Source organism: Nicotiana attenuata, chromosome 6 (genome assembly GCF_001879085.1).
Source record: "Nicotiana attenuata strain UT chromosome 6, NIATTr2, whole genome shotgun sequence".
NCBI lineage: Eukaryota > Viridiplantae > Streptophyta > Magnoliopsida > Solanales > Solanaceae > Nicotiana > Nicotiana attenuata.
In genome coordinates this window covers 26,749,976-26,766,491 of record NC_031994.1, presented here as the reverse complement: position 1 = coordinate 26,766,491, position 16,516 = coordinate 26,749,976, and the positions used below count along the sequence as shown (strand labels likewise).

At 37.7% G+C, this 16,516-nt stretch overlaps 1 protein-coding gene across 1 annotated transcript; it reads left to right on the top strand.

Annotated features, from left to right (window-relative positions):
* LOC109227713 lies at positions 688 to 16,124 on the top strand. Its single transcript, XM_019392911.1, has 11 exons — positions 688 to 1,019; positions 8,473 to 8,978; positions 9,097 to 9,161; positions 10,156 to 10,253; positions 10,398 to 10,533; positions 11,877 to 11,969; positions 14,140 to 14,393; positions 14,837 to 14,899; positions 15,262 to 15,320; positions 15,397 to 15,584; positions 15,742 to 16,124. Exons 2-11 carry the CDS (start codon positions 8,894 to 8,896, stop codon positions 15,928 to 15,930), a joined length of 1,230 nt encoding a protein of 409 aa, XP_019248456.1. The 5' UTR covers positions 688 to 1,019; positions 8,473 to 8,893; the 3' UTR covers positions 15,931 to 16,124.

The window sequence follows — 16,516 nt, the reverse complement described above, 5'->3', positions numbered from 1 at the left end:
CAAAAATAACGTTGGATGGATCTTATTTAAACCACTATTTCTATTTTGAATCCCGTTAACAAATATTTCGAGAAAATAGCTTCGTGCTAGATTTTTAAAGCACGTTGGACAGTATTTTTCTCGATCACTAGAATTTTGAAGCATTTTTGGGTAAAATTCGAAAGCACGCAGCAATTATGATGATTGTTAAGATTTTACCACAAAAATTTGGTCATCACTAGAACTTCAGCCACAATGTTAAAAAAATTGTGATTTGTCAAGATTTTATACCAAAATTTTGACGATCATCATAAATGCTACTTGCTTTAAAATTTTAGCACCTATTTGAATTTTTCCGTTACTGAAATCAGAAAATCAATAGTGATAGAAATATTAGTTGTGTTATTTTTTCATCAAATATACCGGCAATAAGTATCTGAAGCATAATAATGGACAAGCCCGAGTGCAAAATGATACTAATATAATGGGCTAAATAGGCTTACAGAGTTGTGTTGGGCTTCAGACTTCGCTTCAACACCCAAGACGAGGGGAAATTACACAAATAATTATTTTTAGGAATAGCAGTATTTATTTGAGCATAAAGACATTTTTATCCTGGAAATTTGAAATGTAAAATTGAAATTGAATTGGCTAATTCTTAAATAAAAGTTAATTTTTAAATACTAGCCCTTAGCGTAGCTACTTGGTGTCATTTCTTGAACACTCAACTCCGTCCATTGCTTGGTGAGAGTATGAGTATCAGTCAATTGATTGTGGTAGAAACGTTTGCTTAAGTCTTCGTCTTCTTAGTTCCACTTCATATTTGCCACTCTCCATATTTGTTTTTCTCCTACCTTTATCTTCATCGTCTTCTTTAACAGGAATACTTGATAAATAAAGGCAAAAAAAAAATGAATCGAAGATTCGGAGGAGGAAAGCAACCAACAGGAACTCCATCAATGGCTTGGTCTACTGCTATTGTCGTTGTTTCCCTCCTTGCTGATGCCTCCGTTGTTCACAACTTTTTCAAACCTGAACTGGTAACTCCCCCTTCCCATTTTCTCTTTACATTTAGAAAACTCTAATTTGTCCAAAACAAAAAAAAAGTTGTATTGGAGTGAAATTACATGGGCCTAAATGGAGCAGATGAATATTGAAGCATTTATATAGGCTCATAGGCGGATCGAGAATTTAAACTTGACGAATCCAACCTTTAAGGTGCTTAACACTTAATTACTTGTAATTATGGGTTCAGAATTTAATATTTGTTAAAATTTTATTGATTTTTTTACTATATATCTACATTTGTGTTGAAAATAGTGAGTTCAGTTAAACCCATAGTATATAAGTACTATCCACCTTTGTATATAACTGACTTAACTAGTTTGGAATTGAGACATATTAAGTGAAAATTTTGGTGCTTATGCGGCAGCTTGTTTGTTTACTTGTTGTGTCATGCTTCAAATAACATTAGTATTAGGAGATTTAGTTGTTTTATCTGATATGTTTACTTAGCAGAGGTGCATGCAACAACAACAACACCATAGGGTCTGTGGAGGGTAGTGTGTACGCAGACCTTACATCTACCTTGTGAGTATAGATAGGCTGTTTCCAATAGACCCTCGGCTCAGGATAGTATAAGTACCACATTAATGAAAATATAAGCAAGAAGGTACAGTATCAAAAAGTCATATAAAAGCAGAGATGAGGATGTTGAGATGGAAACCAGGTTAAATATGATCAGAAATGAGGTTATTCGCGATAAACTGGATGTGGCATCTATTGAGGACAAGATGCGGGAAACGCAGCTTAGGTGGTTTGGTCATGTGAGGAGGAGGAGCACAGATGCCGTGCATAGTGTGGCCTTTCTCCTATTTCATTTACCTGTTTGATAGAATGCCCCTTTGAAATTACAGCAATCCGATAAATGATGTCGGTTTTAAGACAATTTTTTGCCTTCTCTGAACTATGTGTAGCTATGAAATTGACAACTTTATGGGTTTATATGTATGATTAAGCAAGTTTTTCTATGCTAGACATGATTAGACTGTAATTGGAGGATGCAAAAATGAGATTGACACTGCAGTTTGCATTATAAAGATATCTACATTCATATGAAATTTAGGTGTATTAATTGGTTATTTTCTCTAGCAAGCGAGGAAAATCTCTAGCCTTTCTCCTATGTCTTTTACCTGGTTGATATAATGCCCCTTTGAATTTGTGGCGATCTAATAAATGGTGCCAGTTGGGAAATGCTAACTACTAATACGCCTGTTGCATCTCTGGATGCACTCGCCTTGACCTTTTTCGTAAGGCAACAAAATGTTGAAGAATTTTTTGGGTATATGATGTCCCAGAACAAAAGTTCTCTATATTTGAATGTCAATTAGCATTGGCTTGAAGGATGAAATTTTGATATTGACAATGTAATCTGTACTACAAAGGTATTAAACCTTTTTTTTGGAAAATGGTGTTGTCCGGATCAGCTGACGCGCACCTCAACTATTTCGGGGCACCTACTAGTTCCCATCTACACAGGTACCAGGTAACTCTACCAACCAAAGCTTAGGCAGATAGGAAGAAATTACCTAGTTTAGATTTGAACCTTATAAAGATATCCAACCTTATATGCAATTATTGGATCTTGGTAATGAACCTCAAGGAAAATATCCTCTAATACAGGTCGTATGATGATTTTTTGTGATACTTTTTCCAAATCGAAACATCACTTATTCTATCCAGTGTTGCAAATTGTAGAACCAGAATGAGAGCATATCTTAATGATAATGTTGTTGGCAGTTGACATGACTGTATCAAATAACGTTGTTTCTTTACCAATATGATATTTAGAACAAAATAGTGATTTGATCTCACTTTTTGTAAGAACTTACTTAGTTCCTCGAGTTTAGTGCCCGTAAAAATCAAAACAACTACGTAGATTCTCACTTTGTAAGATGGCCCGAACACCACCTTCATAAGAAAAGGTATTAGCATATGAACAATATCTTTAATAGAATACTTACATTTTTGTTTTGATATTTAGATAATTCTAGTTACATTGATCTTAGGTTGTCTTATGTTGTAAATATGCGTTGACCTTAGAAAATTCCAGTTAGCAGGGTTCTCCTCAAATCTACTTTATTTGTTGATTGTTGTTCCATCTTATCTGAATATCCTTTTAACACATTAATTATCAAACACCAGAAGTACTTAATGGAAATCTTGTTTGATAATCTGATTTAATTCTTAATACATATGCATAAAGTGATTAGATTTTCGAAACATAAGAAGGTTTTTAATACATTAAACAGTGGTCTGCTAGTTCTAAATTGAAACAAGCTAAAAGTTTCCTGAAATTCCTGCAAGAATGCAAAGATATTTGACAGAACCTTAAGTTTTTACAAACTAAAATTTTAATATTTATTCATATACAAGACTTATTGAAAACTTTATCATAATCAACTAATAATTTCTTCCCCTATTTCCTCCCTACTACGTGGTGAAAGGATGTGTTTTTTTGTATAATATGATGTGAAATTGTTGAGCTAAAATAACTTAAATAAGTGAAAATATCTTACTGTGCTGTCGTCTTATTTAAAATGTTCAAAAGAATTCACCGCCCATAAAACAAACTAAAAAGTTGTTTTAACAAAATAGTAATAACAAGTCATTTCTTCCTTCTATATCTATGTTTAGTCATTTAGGGATTAGAAGTCATTACTCTCCGTTTTTGATAAGTATAAATTATTATTTTACTATTTTTGTATATTTAATATTTGGAAGTATCCGTCTAAGTGGAAGAAGAAGATCTGATCTTGGGGTTGGGTTGGGGTCTGCAAATATGAGGAAGATAAGTTACAGGGAATAACGATGCAGAAATCTATAAACATGAGACTCGAATGTACCTATTCCCATCTTTATTGACTTTGTATTTTTTGGTTCTAAATTTCTCTTTTAACTGTTTGGATTGTGAGCTTTAGTTATGTCAAAAACAAAAAACACCTACTACTAAATGTCTTCTTTGAAACTTTAGTAGATGGCTAATAATGAATATGGTGGCCTCTTTCAGTTATTAGATCACAAAAGAATGATTTTAATAAATGAAGCTACTTAACAAGTTTCCTGACACATCCTGTAGCAATGGCCGAAGACGGAAGGACTACTTACTGGTTAATTGGCAAAACCTCCCTTATATTAGGCAAGAGTTCAGTTGATATGATGATGGCTAAAAACAACGTTCTAAGTATATCTTGTTATTTGAAATTCTTTTAATATTGTTGAAGGTTGTGGTCTTTATGGAAGGCTTTCATGGGCACATAACATTCTAGTGTAAGATGGATTGAGATTATTATATGAAAGATCTTGATTTTAGTTAGTTGTATTCTTCTAGGAGTTTATTATATTAGTTACTTGTGTTCTTCTCCCTTGAGCTGAGGGTCTATCGGAAACAGCCTCTCTACCTCTATATTGTCTTTCTTGGACAAATCAGTTCTTAGTAGTTTAAACCAAATGACCCCTTGGATTTATATAGACATAGATGAAGTGATCATTTTGGTGAAAAAGTGTATCCACCAGCCACCCCTTTGTGTAGGTTGGAATTTTAGCACTTGAAACTATATGATGTTGCAAATGACATCTCTTACTGATTATTGTCTTTCTTCGACAGATCTGTTCTTAGTAGTTTAAACCAAATGACCCCTTGGATTTATATAGACATAGTCGAATGAAGTAAGTGATCATTTTGGTGAAGTAGGTCTAACAACTTGTCAACTTTTTCTCTGTGTTGCCTATTATATATTGAGTTCGTCCATCAAAAGGGCCTGAGTCGTCTGTGAACATACTCTATATGTGGAATTCTGAGTAAATGGTTCCTTCATTGGGGAAAGGGTGAAATGTATTCCCTCCGCAATACAAAATATGTTACTTATAAGCTCTATTATGCTCTGCGATCATTCATATGTTTGTCATTCATACATTTCATGTTGGAGCTTTGTTAAAGCAAGCAAAGACGTCTCAATAAAATTTGTGTCCTAAAGCCAAATTTTATAAAGAGGCTTTTTTTTCTTTTTTGTTTTGTTTATACTGTAATTATCTTACAAAATGTAATATTAATATTTACTTTAGTTTTTTTCTTTCTTTTTGTCTGTAATTTAGTTATCTTACCAAATATAATACGTAGTACTAATATTTATATTGGTAAGAAAAGTCAAGTTACTCAGATGTTAGTCACGTATTTACAATGTGTTACCATGGATCTTATTGTAAAAAATAATTATTTACCAATATGAAGATTTTAGTATCTTAATTTCAAATTCTAAAATATTTCTATTGTTAAAAATAGACGGTCTTTATTTCTACTTTTATAAGGAGTTTGTATAAACTTCAATATTGTCTAAACAAAAATAAGATAAAAAATTCAAAATTATTTTTGGGGTCCCAAAATTTCGGGGGCCTAAAGCAAATGCTTTACTAGCCTACCCCTTGAGCCACCCCTAAAAGTAAGGACAAATACGATACGCTTTGTTAACAATAAGTGGTATGAATGAGTCTAAAGGAAGATAGAGGGTAAAGTGTAGATATTTCGTATAGTAAAGAGGTAAATTCTTTGTATTCATGCTTTGAAGTATCAAACCATATTAGACTCCCTATACTTGTTTTACAATAAGGCAGGTTTAGTCTTTTGTAATGACCCGGCCGGTCATTTTTTGGAATTTATGCCCCGTTCCCCCATTAATTGCTTCCCCTAAGTTCATTTCTGCTATTTTGGTTTGCCGGGACGTTCGGTGTTAGGATTTGGAGTGTTTTGGGACACTTAGTCCCTAAATGAGAGCTTCAGTGTTGGAAAGTGATCCGTAATCGGAACAGTGTAAAGACGGTCTCGAAATGGAAATCCGATGGTTCCGTTAGGTGATTTCGGGGTTGGGAGCGTGTTCGGAGAGTATTTTGGGAGCCCGTAGCTCATTTAGGCTTGAAATGCCGAAAGCCAAAATTTCAGGTCAATCGGATGAGTGTTGGTTAGGTTTTGGATCGAAAGAGTGTTTTGGATGAACTTAAGTTCTTAGGCTTGAATCTTTGGTTTAATCGGGTTTCCGGTGTTGTTTTATATGTTTTAAGGATTGGTGCAGGTTTGAATAAGGTATTAGGTGTTATTGGTGCTTTTGGTTGAGGTCCGGTATAGAATTAGGCTTGAATTGACGAAGTTAGTATTTTGGCGAATTCCGGTTGATAGGTGAGATTTTTATCCGAGGGTCGGAATGGAATTCCGAGAGTTGCTGTAGATTCGATATGTGATTTGGGATGTGTGTGTAAAATTTCAATTGATTCGGAGGTGTTTAGGTTGGGTTTTTGATTGAATGCGAGTTTCGGAAGTTTTGGTTGAACTTAGGCTTGAATCCGTTGAGAATTGGTGACTTTTGTGTTGTTGGATGTCTTTTTATGATTGGATCAAGTTCGTATGATGTTTTAGTGTGGGTTGACACTTTTGGTTGAGGTCCCGGGGACCCCGGGGTGGTTTCGGATGGCCAACGGGAAGAAAATTGGACTTGTGTGTTGCTGAAGGTTGCTGGTATCTGGTGTTTTCGCACCTGCGGTTTTGGGACCGCAGGTGCGGTCTCACGGAAGCGGAAGGGAAGGCGCTGAAGCGGAAGGTTGGATTGGAGCAGGTTCCGCAAAAGCGGAAGTCTGGATCGCTGAAGCGGTCCCGCTGATGCGATAATTAGGCCGCAGAAGCGGTCAAGGCCTTAAGTGAAGGACCGCAGAAGCGGACGTGGACCGCAGATGTGGTAGTCGCAGAAGCGACAATTTTGCCGCAGAAGCGTATCGCCTGGGCAGTTAAATGAAATGGTCTTCTTCGCGAATTTTTGAAAGAACAACATTTTGGACTTCGGACTAAGAGGGTTTTTGGGCGATTTTGAAGAGGGTTTCGAGGGCTTTCTTCAGGTATGGATTCTTGGACTTAGAATATATTATTATGGTGTAAAATCATGGATTAACACTGAAAATCCAAGGAATTAAAGGTTAAAAATCGAGGTTAGGGCTTGAAACTTAAGAGAGTTTAAACTAGAGGTTTGATGGGTCAAATGGACTCCGATTCTTGTGAATTTGATATGTATAGACTCGTGGCGAGACGAGGAGTCCGGTGATGTGAGTTTTGTAATTTTTTGAGAAGCGGGCCCGGGGCTCGGGTTTTGCTAGTTTCGAGATTTTTGCTATTTCTCGATTGTTTTCGATTGGGTATTATTTCCTTAGCATATTGTGATGTATTCGCTCTGATTTTGGTTAGATTCGACGCGCGTGGAGGCCGGTTTGAGGGGCAAAGGCGTCGCGGGCTAGAGATTTCACCGGTTCGAGGTGAGTAATACTTGTAAATGATATCCTGAGGGTTTGAAACCCCGTATTTGCACATCATAGTGCTGTATCGAGGTGACTTGCACACCGGGTATGAGCGTGAGGTAGAGCACCGTTGGGGATTGCGACTTGGTCCGTCCCGGTTGTTGATTATTACTGCGTATTGGACTGAAACTACTTGTTATCATCATAATTTGGGCTGATTGCCATGTTTGGGCTTCGTGCCAACTCTGTGAATCCTTTGGGGATTGATATCACTGTTTTCGCATTACTTTGCATATTCTTTGATCTCGGTCCAAGGTTTTAATACTGTTTTGCAAACTCAGCCGTTTTTCTAAGATTTGAAAACTTAAACAATATTTTATTGACGTTTTGAGCTGAGGACTATCATGTCAATATTGCCCAAGTGGCTTATGTGCATTTCTTGACTGAGCATGGATCGGGCTGCGCGCCGTAGCAGTGTTACATGTGCATTTCCGGACTGAGCATGGATCGGGCTGCACGCCGCAGCAGTATACATATGTTATACGGATCGGACTGCACGCCGCAGTAGTGTATTATATGGATCGGACTGCACGCCGCAGTAGTGTATTGTATGGATTGGACTGCACGCCGCAGTAGCGTAGCGCTTGGACTGTAGGAGCCCCTCCGGAGTCTGTACACACCCAGTGAGCGCCGTCGACGTTAAATGGATCGGGCTGCACGCCGCAGCGGGTACCGGAGTGTACCGTCATATGCATTGCATTGCACTCATGCATTTGTTCCTATTTGTACTAGTTGTCATGACATTCCAGCACTCGCATTTCATTGGCTTCCATGCTATTTCTTGCACTGTGTACCTGATACCTGGTGTTATTTGTTAATGGAGTGCGGTGCCCGAGGGGCTGACTTTTGTGCTGACTTGCACTACCTGTTTCGCATTCATTTGCTTAACTGTTGGAAAAAGATATTTTTAAAAGAGGTTTTGAACCGAGTCAAGATATTTTCTAAAGGATTTTCACGTTTTCACTGTTTTTCTCACAGGGTTACACGGTACTGTATAGCATGATGACTTGCTTTACGTGGTTTCTTGCTGCTCAGTTATTATTTACCTTTATTACTCACTTAGTTGGAGTACTCACTTTACTCCCTGCACCTCGCGTGCAGATGCAGGTATTGATTTACCCGGTAGCGGGTTGAGCTGGTTGAGGATTTGCTATCATAGCTGAGCAAGGTGACCGCCAGCGTTCGCGGCACTGGTTTTCTTCCTTTTTGATTCCAGATTATATCCATGTATTTTAGACCGTGTAGTTGTATCAAAAATCCTTCTAGATGCTCGTGACTTGTGACACCCCGGTCGGGCTGCGTTGAGTTGTAAATTTCGTTAATTAATGCCATTAATTCGTATTTTTGCTTTTCATTTATGTTTAATTATTTGGAAGGGATCTAATTTGGTTAGTTGGCTGGCCTTGTCTTCCCGAGAGGCGCCATCACGACTAGTTTGGGGAACTGGGTCATGACAGTTAGTTACCATCTTTATCGAGATATTAATTAATGCTTATAATATTTTGAAGTGAGTGGTTTGCTAATGTTAATGTGTTTTGTAGTGGTGGATGATGGGAATTGCTCAAAGGAAGGCGAAATCCCTATGAATAGTGGGTATGAGGAAAATGGTACGGAGTTTTTTGGGATAACTTTCTCTTTTTTGTTTCATTTTATTGAGTTTGTTGTATCTATTTTTTTTCTTGATTTGTGAAATGATCAATTTGGTTGTGGGCCTGTGTTGATTAGGTAATTACGGCTTCCTGCTCATTAATCCAAAAGATGTTGATGCAAAAACCAAGTCTTTACTTCAGGTAATATATATCCCTATGTTTGTACATAGGTACTTTTGAGTGTAGTGTATATGTGTATGTATTCAATTCAATCAAATGCGCTTTAATGCCAAACTAATTCGTGTCAGGCTTATAAGTTCTTTTTATTCATAAATTGACTATTTGCAGTCCATGTGTATAGTTCTGCATATTGCAGCTGCTTTAGCTTAGATCTTGGACAAAAGTTTTCTCATGATTTTGGCTACTGTGCTTGGAACTTATTGACGAAATGGAGAAAATGAAAATGTTAGTTTGATAGGTAAGATTTAAAAACAATTTGGTTGGCTTCTCATTTGCAGCATCATGCAATACTGGCGGATAACATCTTCTGAAGTAAATGATCTATTGATTAATATTAGCTCCAGTATTTTGTGGTCAATGAAGTGGGTGAGAACCATAAGGTCTCAGGTTCAAATCGTACCGGAGTCAAAAACCACTAGGTGATTTTTTCCCACCTATCCAAGCCTTGGTGGATAGAGTTACCTGATACCTGTTGCTAGTGGGATGTGGCAGGTATCCCGTGGAATTAGTCGAGGTGCTCGCAACGATACCAAGGTTAAAAAAAAGAATTAGCTCCAATATTTTGGAACACAGCTTCCTTCTTGTTTCTGTCTATACACGACAAATCTCTGCCAGAAAATTGTGGTTGGCATTCTATGTGGATTTTGGTTTATGATTCAATATGTTTGTGTGCAGAGCATTAACCAATAGATGAATTGGTTAATAAGTAAAAACATGAACATAAGGTGATAGGGAAATCTGTAAAGGCTGTACAGTTGTGATTAATTTGCCCTTTCTATGTCTAGTGATTGACAAAATCAGAACACACGACAATTGTTCGTGTTATGTAGCAAATGAAGGCTGTGTTTCTTGCTCTGTTGTCTGTGCTTATCTTTCATTTTACCCAGTTTGATAATTGCTTAGACTGAGTTGTTTCCTTGTAGAGTTCTCACTTGTTTACTGTCTATTGTGGCAGGAAGTATTAAGAATTTATTCAAAAGAGCTACCAGCAATGAACTCTGCTGCAAACACAGGAAAAGAATCACAATTCCTTGAAAGATGTGTATCAAATGGGTATAAATACGTAGCAGTTAATTCTTCTCTTTGTGCTGATATGTTTTTCTCACGGTCTTTTAGCATAATCCTGATTATGATGGATTTCACATATTTTGTGAATGGATGTGAAAGTCTGCATTTGAATGTTGATTTCTTTGGCAGGAAGTACTGCATGCTAGTTCTGAAAACCAAGGATGACATAGAACCTGGGGAGGTTGTTAGGATCGAAAAATCAGGTGTCATGCGGAAGCTAGCAAAGCAAACCTTGAGCGACGATAAATCATACAACAAAAGAGAAATCTACCAAAAGAGACACAAACATTTAACGTGGTTCGGTCAACTGACCTATGTCCACCGCGGAGATGAGCAATCCACTATATAAAAAGAAAGTACAAAATATCGAGAGAACAACCTCACGAAGAGGCAAACACAAGTGACAGACTAACACTTGTCCCGTAAAGTTCTCCCCCTAAACACGACTCTCAAGCCCCCTATGGCTACATTGTGGATGCTACTGAATGAGAAGGAAAGATCCTCAATTTATAGAAGTTCAAACCTTTTCCTACAAGAAAAGGGACTAGCCAAGTATAGGAGAATTATAATTTCCTTCTACAAAAAGGAAAACCCAGTTAAGGTAATTATATTGCCCTTTTCCTTCAACAAATAGGAAAACCAAATATGGTAAGAAAATTATGGCAAACACTTAACAATTCTCCCCCTTGGCCTGAATTTTCTGACAAAATAAACTTGATCCACTTTCTTCACATAGCCTTCAACAGGTCGCATCTCCAAATCTCCACAACAAAGTTTGTCTCAACGTGCGTAGCACACCGGTCAAATTTCTCAAACAAAAATCATGATTATCGTCAAATATGTTGCGGCTAGAACTGAACCTGCCAAGATGAACCTGTTTTGAACCTCGCTCTGATACCACTTGTTAGGACCGAAAAATCAGGTGTCATGCGGAAGCTAGCAAAGCAAACCTTGAGCGACGATAAATCATACAACAAAAGAGAAATCTACCAAAAGAGACACAAACATTTAACGTGGTTCGGTCAACTGACCTATGTCCACCGCGGAGATGAGCAATCCACTATATAAAAAGAGAGTACAAAATATCGAGAGAACAACCTCACGAAGAGGCAAACACAAGTGACACACTAACACTTGTCCCGTAAAGTTCTCCCCCTAAACACGACTCTCAAGCCCCCTATGGCTACATTGTAGATGCTACTGAATGAGAAGGAAAGATCCTCAATTTATAGAAGTCCAAACCTTTTCCTACAAGAAAAAGGACTAGCCAAGTATAGGAGAATTATAATTTCCTTCTACAAAAAGGAAAACCCAGTTAAGGTAATTATATTGCCCTTTTCCTTCAACAAATAGGAAAACCAAATATGGTAAGAAAATTATGGCAAACACTTAACAGAGGTATGCTCCGATGATTGCTGTACTAGTACTTATTATGTGTTTCTTCGTATACATGGAATTAAAAATTCCATCTGATGGCGTGTGTATAGATGATTTCTATGTATTAACATTAGTACTTAAAATACAAGTCTGTGTGCTTGTGAAGGTCTACTGCACATTGCTTTAACTGAAATTCTGCATCTAATCCTTTTTTATCTTTTTATTGTCAAGGTCATTGCTGCAATGACTTATCAAATAGTTCCAGCTGATATGCAAATTGCTGAGGTTCCTCTTGCGTCTGTTAAATCGGTGTACCAACTCAAGGTTCACTAGTTGTTCCCTAGCATTAATATGATTTTTATGTTGATTTCTGATTGTCGCTTTGATTCACATACTGGATTACGACTGTAGCATTTCTCTCGTGCTTCAAGAGATATGAGTGCAAAATTGCAAATATTAATGCTCTCTTCTAGAACTATGAATTTTGTGAGAAACATAGATGTAGCGTTTCTGTTAAACTTGTTAAATTTTTCATCCTCTTTATTCTTTATGTGCTCTTCTCTGCTCTTTATAAGAGATATGATTATTGCAGACCCAAATTAACCAAATAAGTGTATCCATTCAACAATTCCTTCATAACTATTCAACAAGTATTTTAAAGTCTGAAAAATCCTAACATTTTACGCTTTTAAACATCTGCAATGCATTAGTTTTGACAAATTTCCTAATAGATAATGTTCAATGGTATAGTAACTTGGGACAACATTAACACCTTGAGTTGCTGGGGATTGGTCACTTAAGCTATATGGAGCTGAGGAAAAGATTGCAAGGTGTGGGTGTTCGAACCGTACTTTGCTGGGGAGATAAGGAGTCTGAACTATTTTGGCTTAAGCAGGTAAACCTCCAATAATGCTTGTATAGGGTTGAACTATAACCAATCATGGCTGGTTGTAGAATATAATACATTAGTAAATATGTATAAAAGATTCCCAAAAGCATGCTATTTAAGGTAAGTTTCATATTTTTAGGACTGTGGGAGGCGACTCGGAGCATTTTTCGGTTGTTATGGGATTACACCAAGGCTCTGCGCTTAGCCCGTTCCTATTCGCCTTGGTGATGGATGCATTGACATACCATATTCAAGGGGATGTTCCATGGTGTATGTTATTTGCTGATGACATAGTTCTAATTGATGGGACGAGGGACGGTGTTAACGAGAGATTGGAGGTTTGGAGACAGACCCTCGAGTCAAGGGTTTCAAATTGAGCAGGTCTAAGACAGAGTACCTGGAGTGTAAGTTTAGCGCGGAGTCGAGGGAAGTAGGTAGGGACGTGAGACTTGGACCACAGGTTATCCCGAAGAGAGATAGCTTCAAGTACCTTGGGTCGATGATTCAGGGGAACGGAGAGATCGACGAGGACGTCACTTACCGTATAGGGGCAGGATGGATGAAATGGAGGCTTGCATCTGGAGTTCTGTGTGACAAGAAAGTGCCACTGCCACTCAAAGGTAAGTTCTATAGAGCTGTGGTTAGACCGGCCATGTTGTATGGGGCAGAGTGTGGGCCGGTTAAGAACAACCATATCCAGAGGATGAAGGTAGCAGACATGAGGATGCTGAGGTGGATATGCGGGCACACTAGGATAGACAAGATTAGGAATGAAGTTATTCGGAAGAAGGTGGGTGTGGCCCCCGTGGATGACAAGATGCGGGAAGCAAGGCTCAGAGGGTTCGGGCACGTGCAGAGGAGAAGCCTTGATGCACCGGTAAGGAGATGTGAGCGGTTAGCCGTGGTGGGTACGAGAAGAGGTAGAGGGAGGCCTAAGAGGTATTGGGGGGAGGTGATCAGGCAGGACATAGTACGTCTGCGGATTTCCGAGGACATGACCCTTGATAGGAAGGTCTGGAGGTCAAGCATTAGGGTTGTAGGTTAGGGGTAGTAGAACTTTCCTTACCTTATTCCGGGGGTGAGGCGGGGTTGGATTAGGGTTGGTCGTAGATAGCTTGCAATTTATGCTGAATACACTCAGTACTTGCTGTTTATCTTAGCCCTGAGCCTTAGATACTGGTTACTGTTATTGCATGTCTTTCATCTTTTGGTTGTTATGCTTTCGTTACTATTATAGTTTATATTGGAGTTACTAACGAGTTGTCTTTTCTTGTTTTCTTGTTTTTTATTTTCGTTTTTTTGAGCCGAGGGTCTATCAGAAACAGCCTCTCTGCCCTATCGGGTAGGGGTAAGGTCTGCGTACACATTACCCTCCCCAGACCCCACCTGGTGGGATTTTACTGGGTAGTTGTTTTTGTTGTTTATCAAGCTAAAAACAAAATATGTCAAAATGCATTATGGTATTTACCTTATGATAAATCCCTCTGTATTTCTCATGTATAGTTTAGATACGGATAACACAAATCAAATAGGTGCATTGATAGTGGCTATTCACATGCTTTCTCTGTTGCTCCTACACTTCATGATAATAAGCAATACGTGTAGGGTTTTTCAGTTATTGGTCAAGTTGACACGAAAGGCAGAGCTCGCAGGCTCCCCGTTAAGGCTGATATTCAGAAAGCATTGTGTTTTCCTGGTGGTTCATATCTCATGATTTCTCATTTCAACAAGGACAACTTACACGATTCTGCAGTGTATCTAAGTCTCAAATTTCCCTTAAAGCCTTCAGGAGAGGATTGCCAATCTCCAGTTCTTCAAGAACAAAGAGAAACTGTGTCTGATGGAAATGACCATTCCCAGTACAGAAATGAGGTTACTAAAAGCATCGGTTCTAACTACTTCGGTAAGTGAAGCTAATACCGCATCTGCTAATTCACAGAACTACCACATTAATTTTCATCTTGTATCAACTCCATGCTTGCCGCTCGGTTATTTATCCTTGCAACAATTACTTCCCTGCACACATCAAAATAATTACTACCTCCAGGGTAAATTTGGTAATTTTATGACCCTTAAATGTCTGGCTGCATCAACATTATTTTTAGTTACTTTGAATTCAAAAGAAAAAAAATAAGTTTAGAGCATATTGCGACTTCTACATATCTTTCAATGTGTATCACTATTCTCATTTCTGTATTTCTTTCAAGATTGTCAAGACTATCAACCTGGAGATTGTGTTGCTGGGAGCAGCAAGCGCGGACCTATGGGATTCAATGAAAGCGAAAGCCAGGCTTTTCTGAAGCAATGTTCTTGTTCTACGAGATGGACATCTTAAGAGTGTGCAAAATTGTCGCAGCACGTGCAAGTAAGAGATTAGGGAACATTTTATGCAAAATGTACATAAAATGTTCCAAACCTATGTGAAAATCTAGGTCTGCATCTATTTAAATTTTTGATAGGATGATTTTGGTTGTTGTGCTTTTAGTAAAATATGTAGGACTGTCATGGCTGGAAATAATGCAGCATAGTGCCAAAAAGTTAAGATACTATCCAAATGTCCGTTTTTTTTGAATGTTATATATACTGTCTTATTTTTCTAAACATATAGACAATACGTCGTCCATTCACTTCTATCTTCTGTATTTGTAACCTAAATTCTTGTAAGTAGCTAGACTCTAGAATTTGATTGCACGTGTTCTTGTTTTGGTCTCGTGGAAATGCGGTCAGAGCTTGGATACTGTCACCAAGTTGGTTGAAAGAAAGTGTCCGCACTGGCAAATTTATAGGTGGGTAAAAACTGTTAAGTTTGACCTTAATTGGACTATTGAGACTTGTTAATCAGTCCCTGTTTGATTTTTTCAGATGAAATGCCATTTAATTTGAGGGATGAAGACTATGAACTGAAGTACAAAACTAAGCTTAAAGGGGCAGTTATTAGAGCAAAAACATACCCCCAAGCTCTGCTCAAGGGGTATGACATACATCTTGCAGCTCATGTTCATCCTCCAGTTGGTACCTTATCAGCCATTGTAAAATCTGCAGGAGGAAATGTGAGTTAATATTTACTTCATGAGCAAGAAATTTTCAGAATATTCATAATGCCGTTAATATTTTTCCAAAATCATGTCAAACTTGCACTTTCTCTCCTTTTCTTTTACCATCTATTTTCCCTGCATTATTTGATGTCATTTCTTACCAAATTCTTAGGTTATACATGGACTAGATCAAGTGAAAGACTATTCTAAAACGATATTCGTTGCATGTGAAGAAGACATGGATGAAGCACTGTCAGCGGTGAAGAAAGGAATTTGGACTTTCAGTAGTGATTGGTTTATGAGCTGCATAATGAAACAAGAGCTTGACTTAGGAGCTCCTCAATTTGCAGAGTCCCTCTGATGCACATATAGAATATGAGCAAAGTGATGTGATAAAATATGAAAAATTGTGAATATTTCTGAGGAAGGAAACTTGAAAAATAAAACTTGGGATAGTATATATGCTGTTTGTTAATAGTTTCAGATGTTTCCATTCTAAATTCTAATATCTTGTCTGTACTTTTAAATGGTTGTAATGGACATTTTTCCTCATCAGGGTTGACTTACTACTGACCAATCAAAGGTTATATCGTGTTATACTTAAGCGTAGGAAGTTAGGAATGGCAACCATTTGTGATGGCATTGTTTAAAAATTTAGTCAGTGTTGGCAAACTTAAGATAAGTGATGTTGCTCATCCTCTGCTTCTTGGTGCATTTTAAATAGCAAAATCAGACATTAAAAATAAAAACTGACCCTTATTTGATATAAAGATATCGTAATCTATCATAATCAATCTGAGATGAGGGGATATTGTTAACAATTGGTTAAGGAGGAAACGCCCGGTAAGGTCTAGCAAATGATCCTCAGTAAATGCAAATGCGCGTGCTAACACATGTAGAGGCTTGAAAGGCAATTGATTTTCGAACAATAAAAGGTCACGACACAA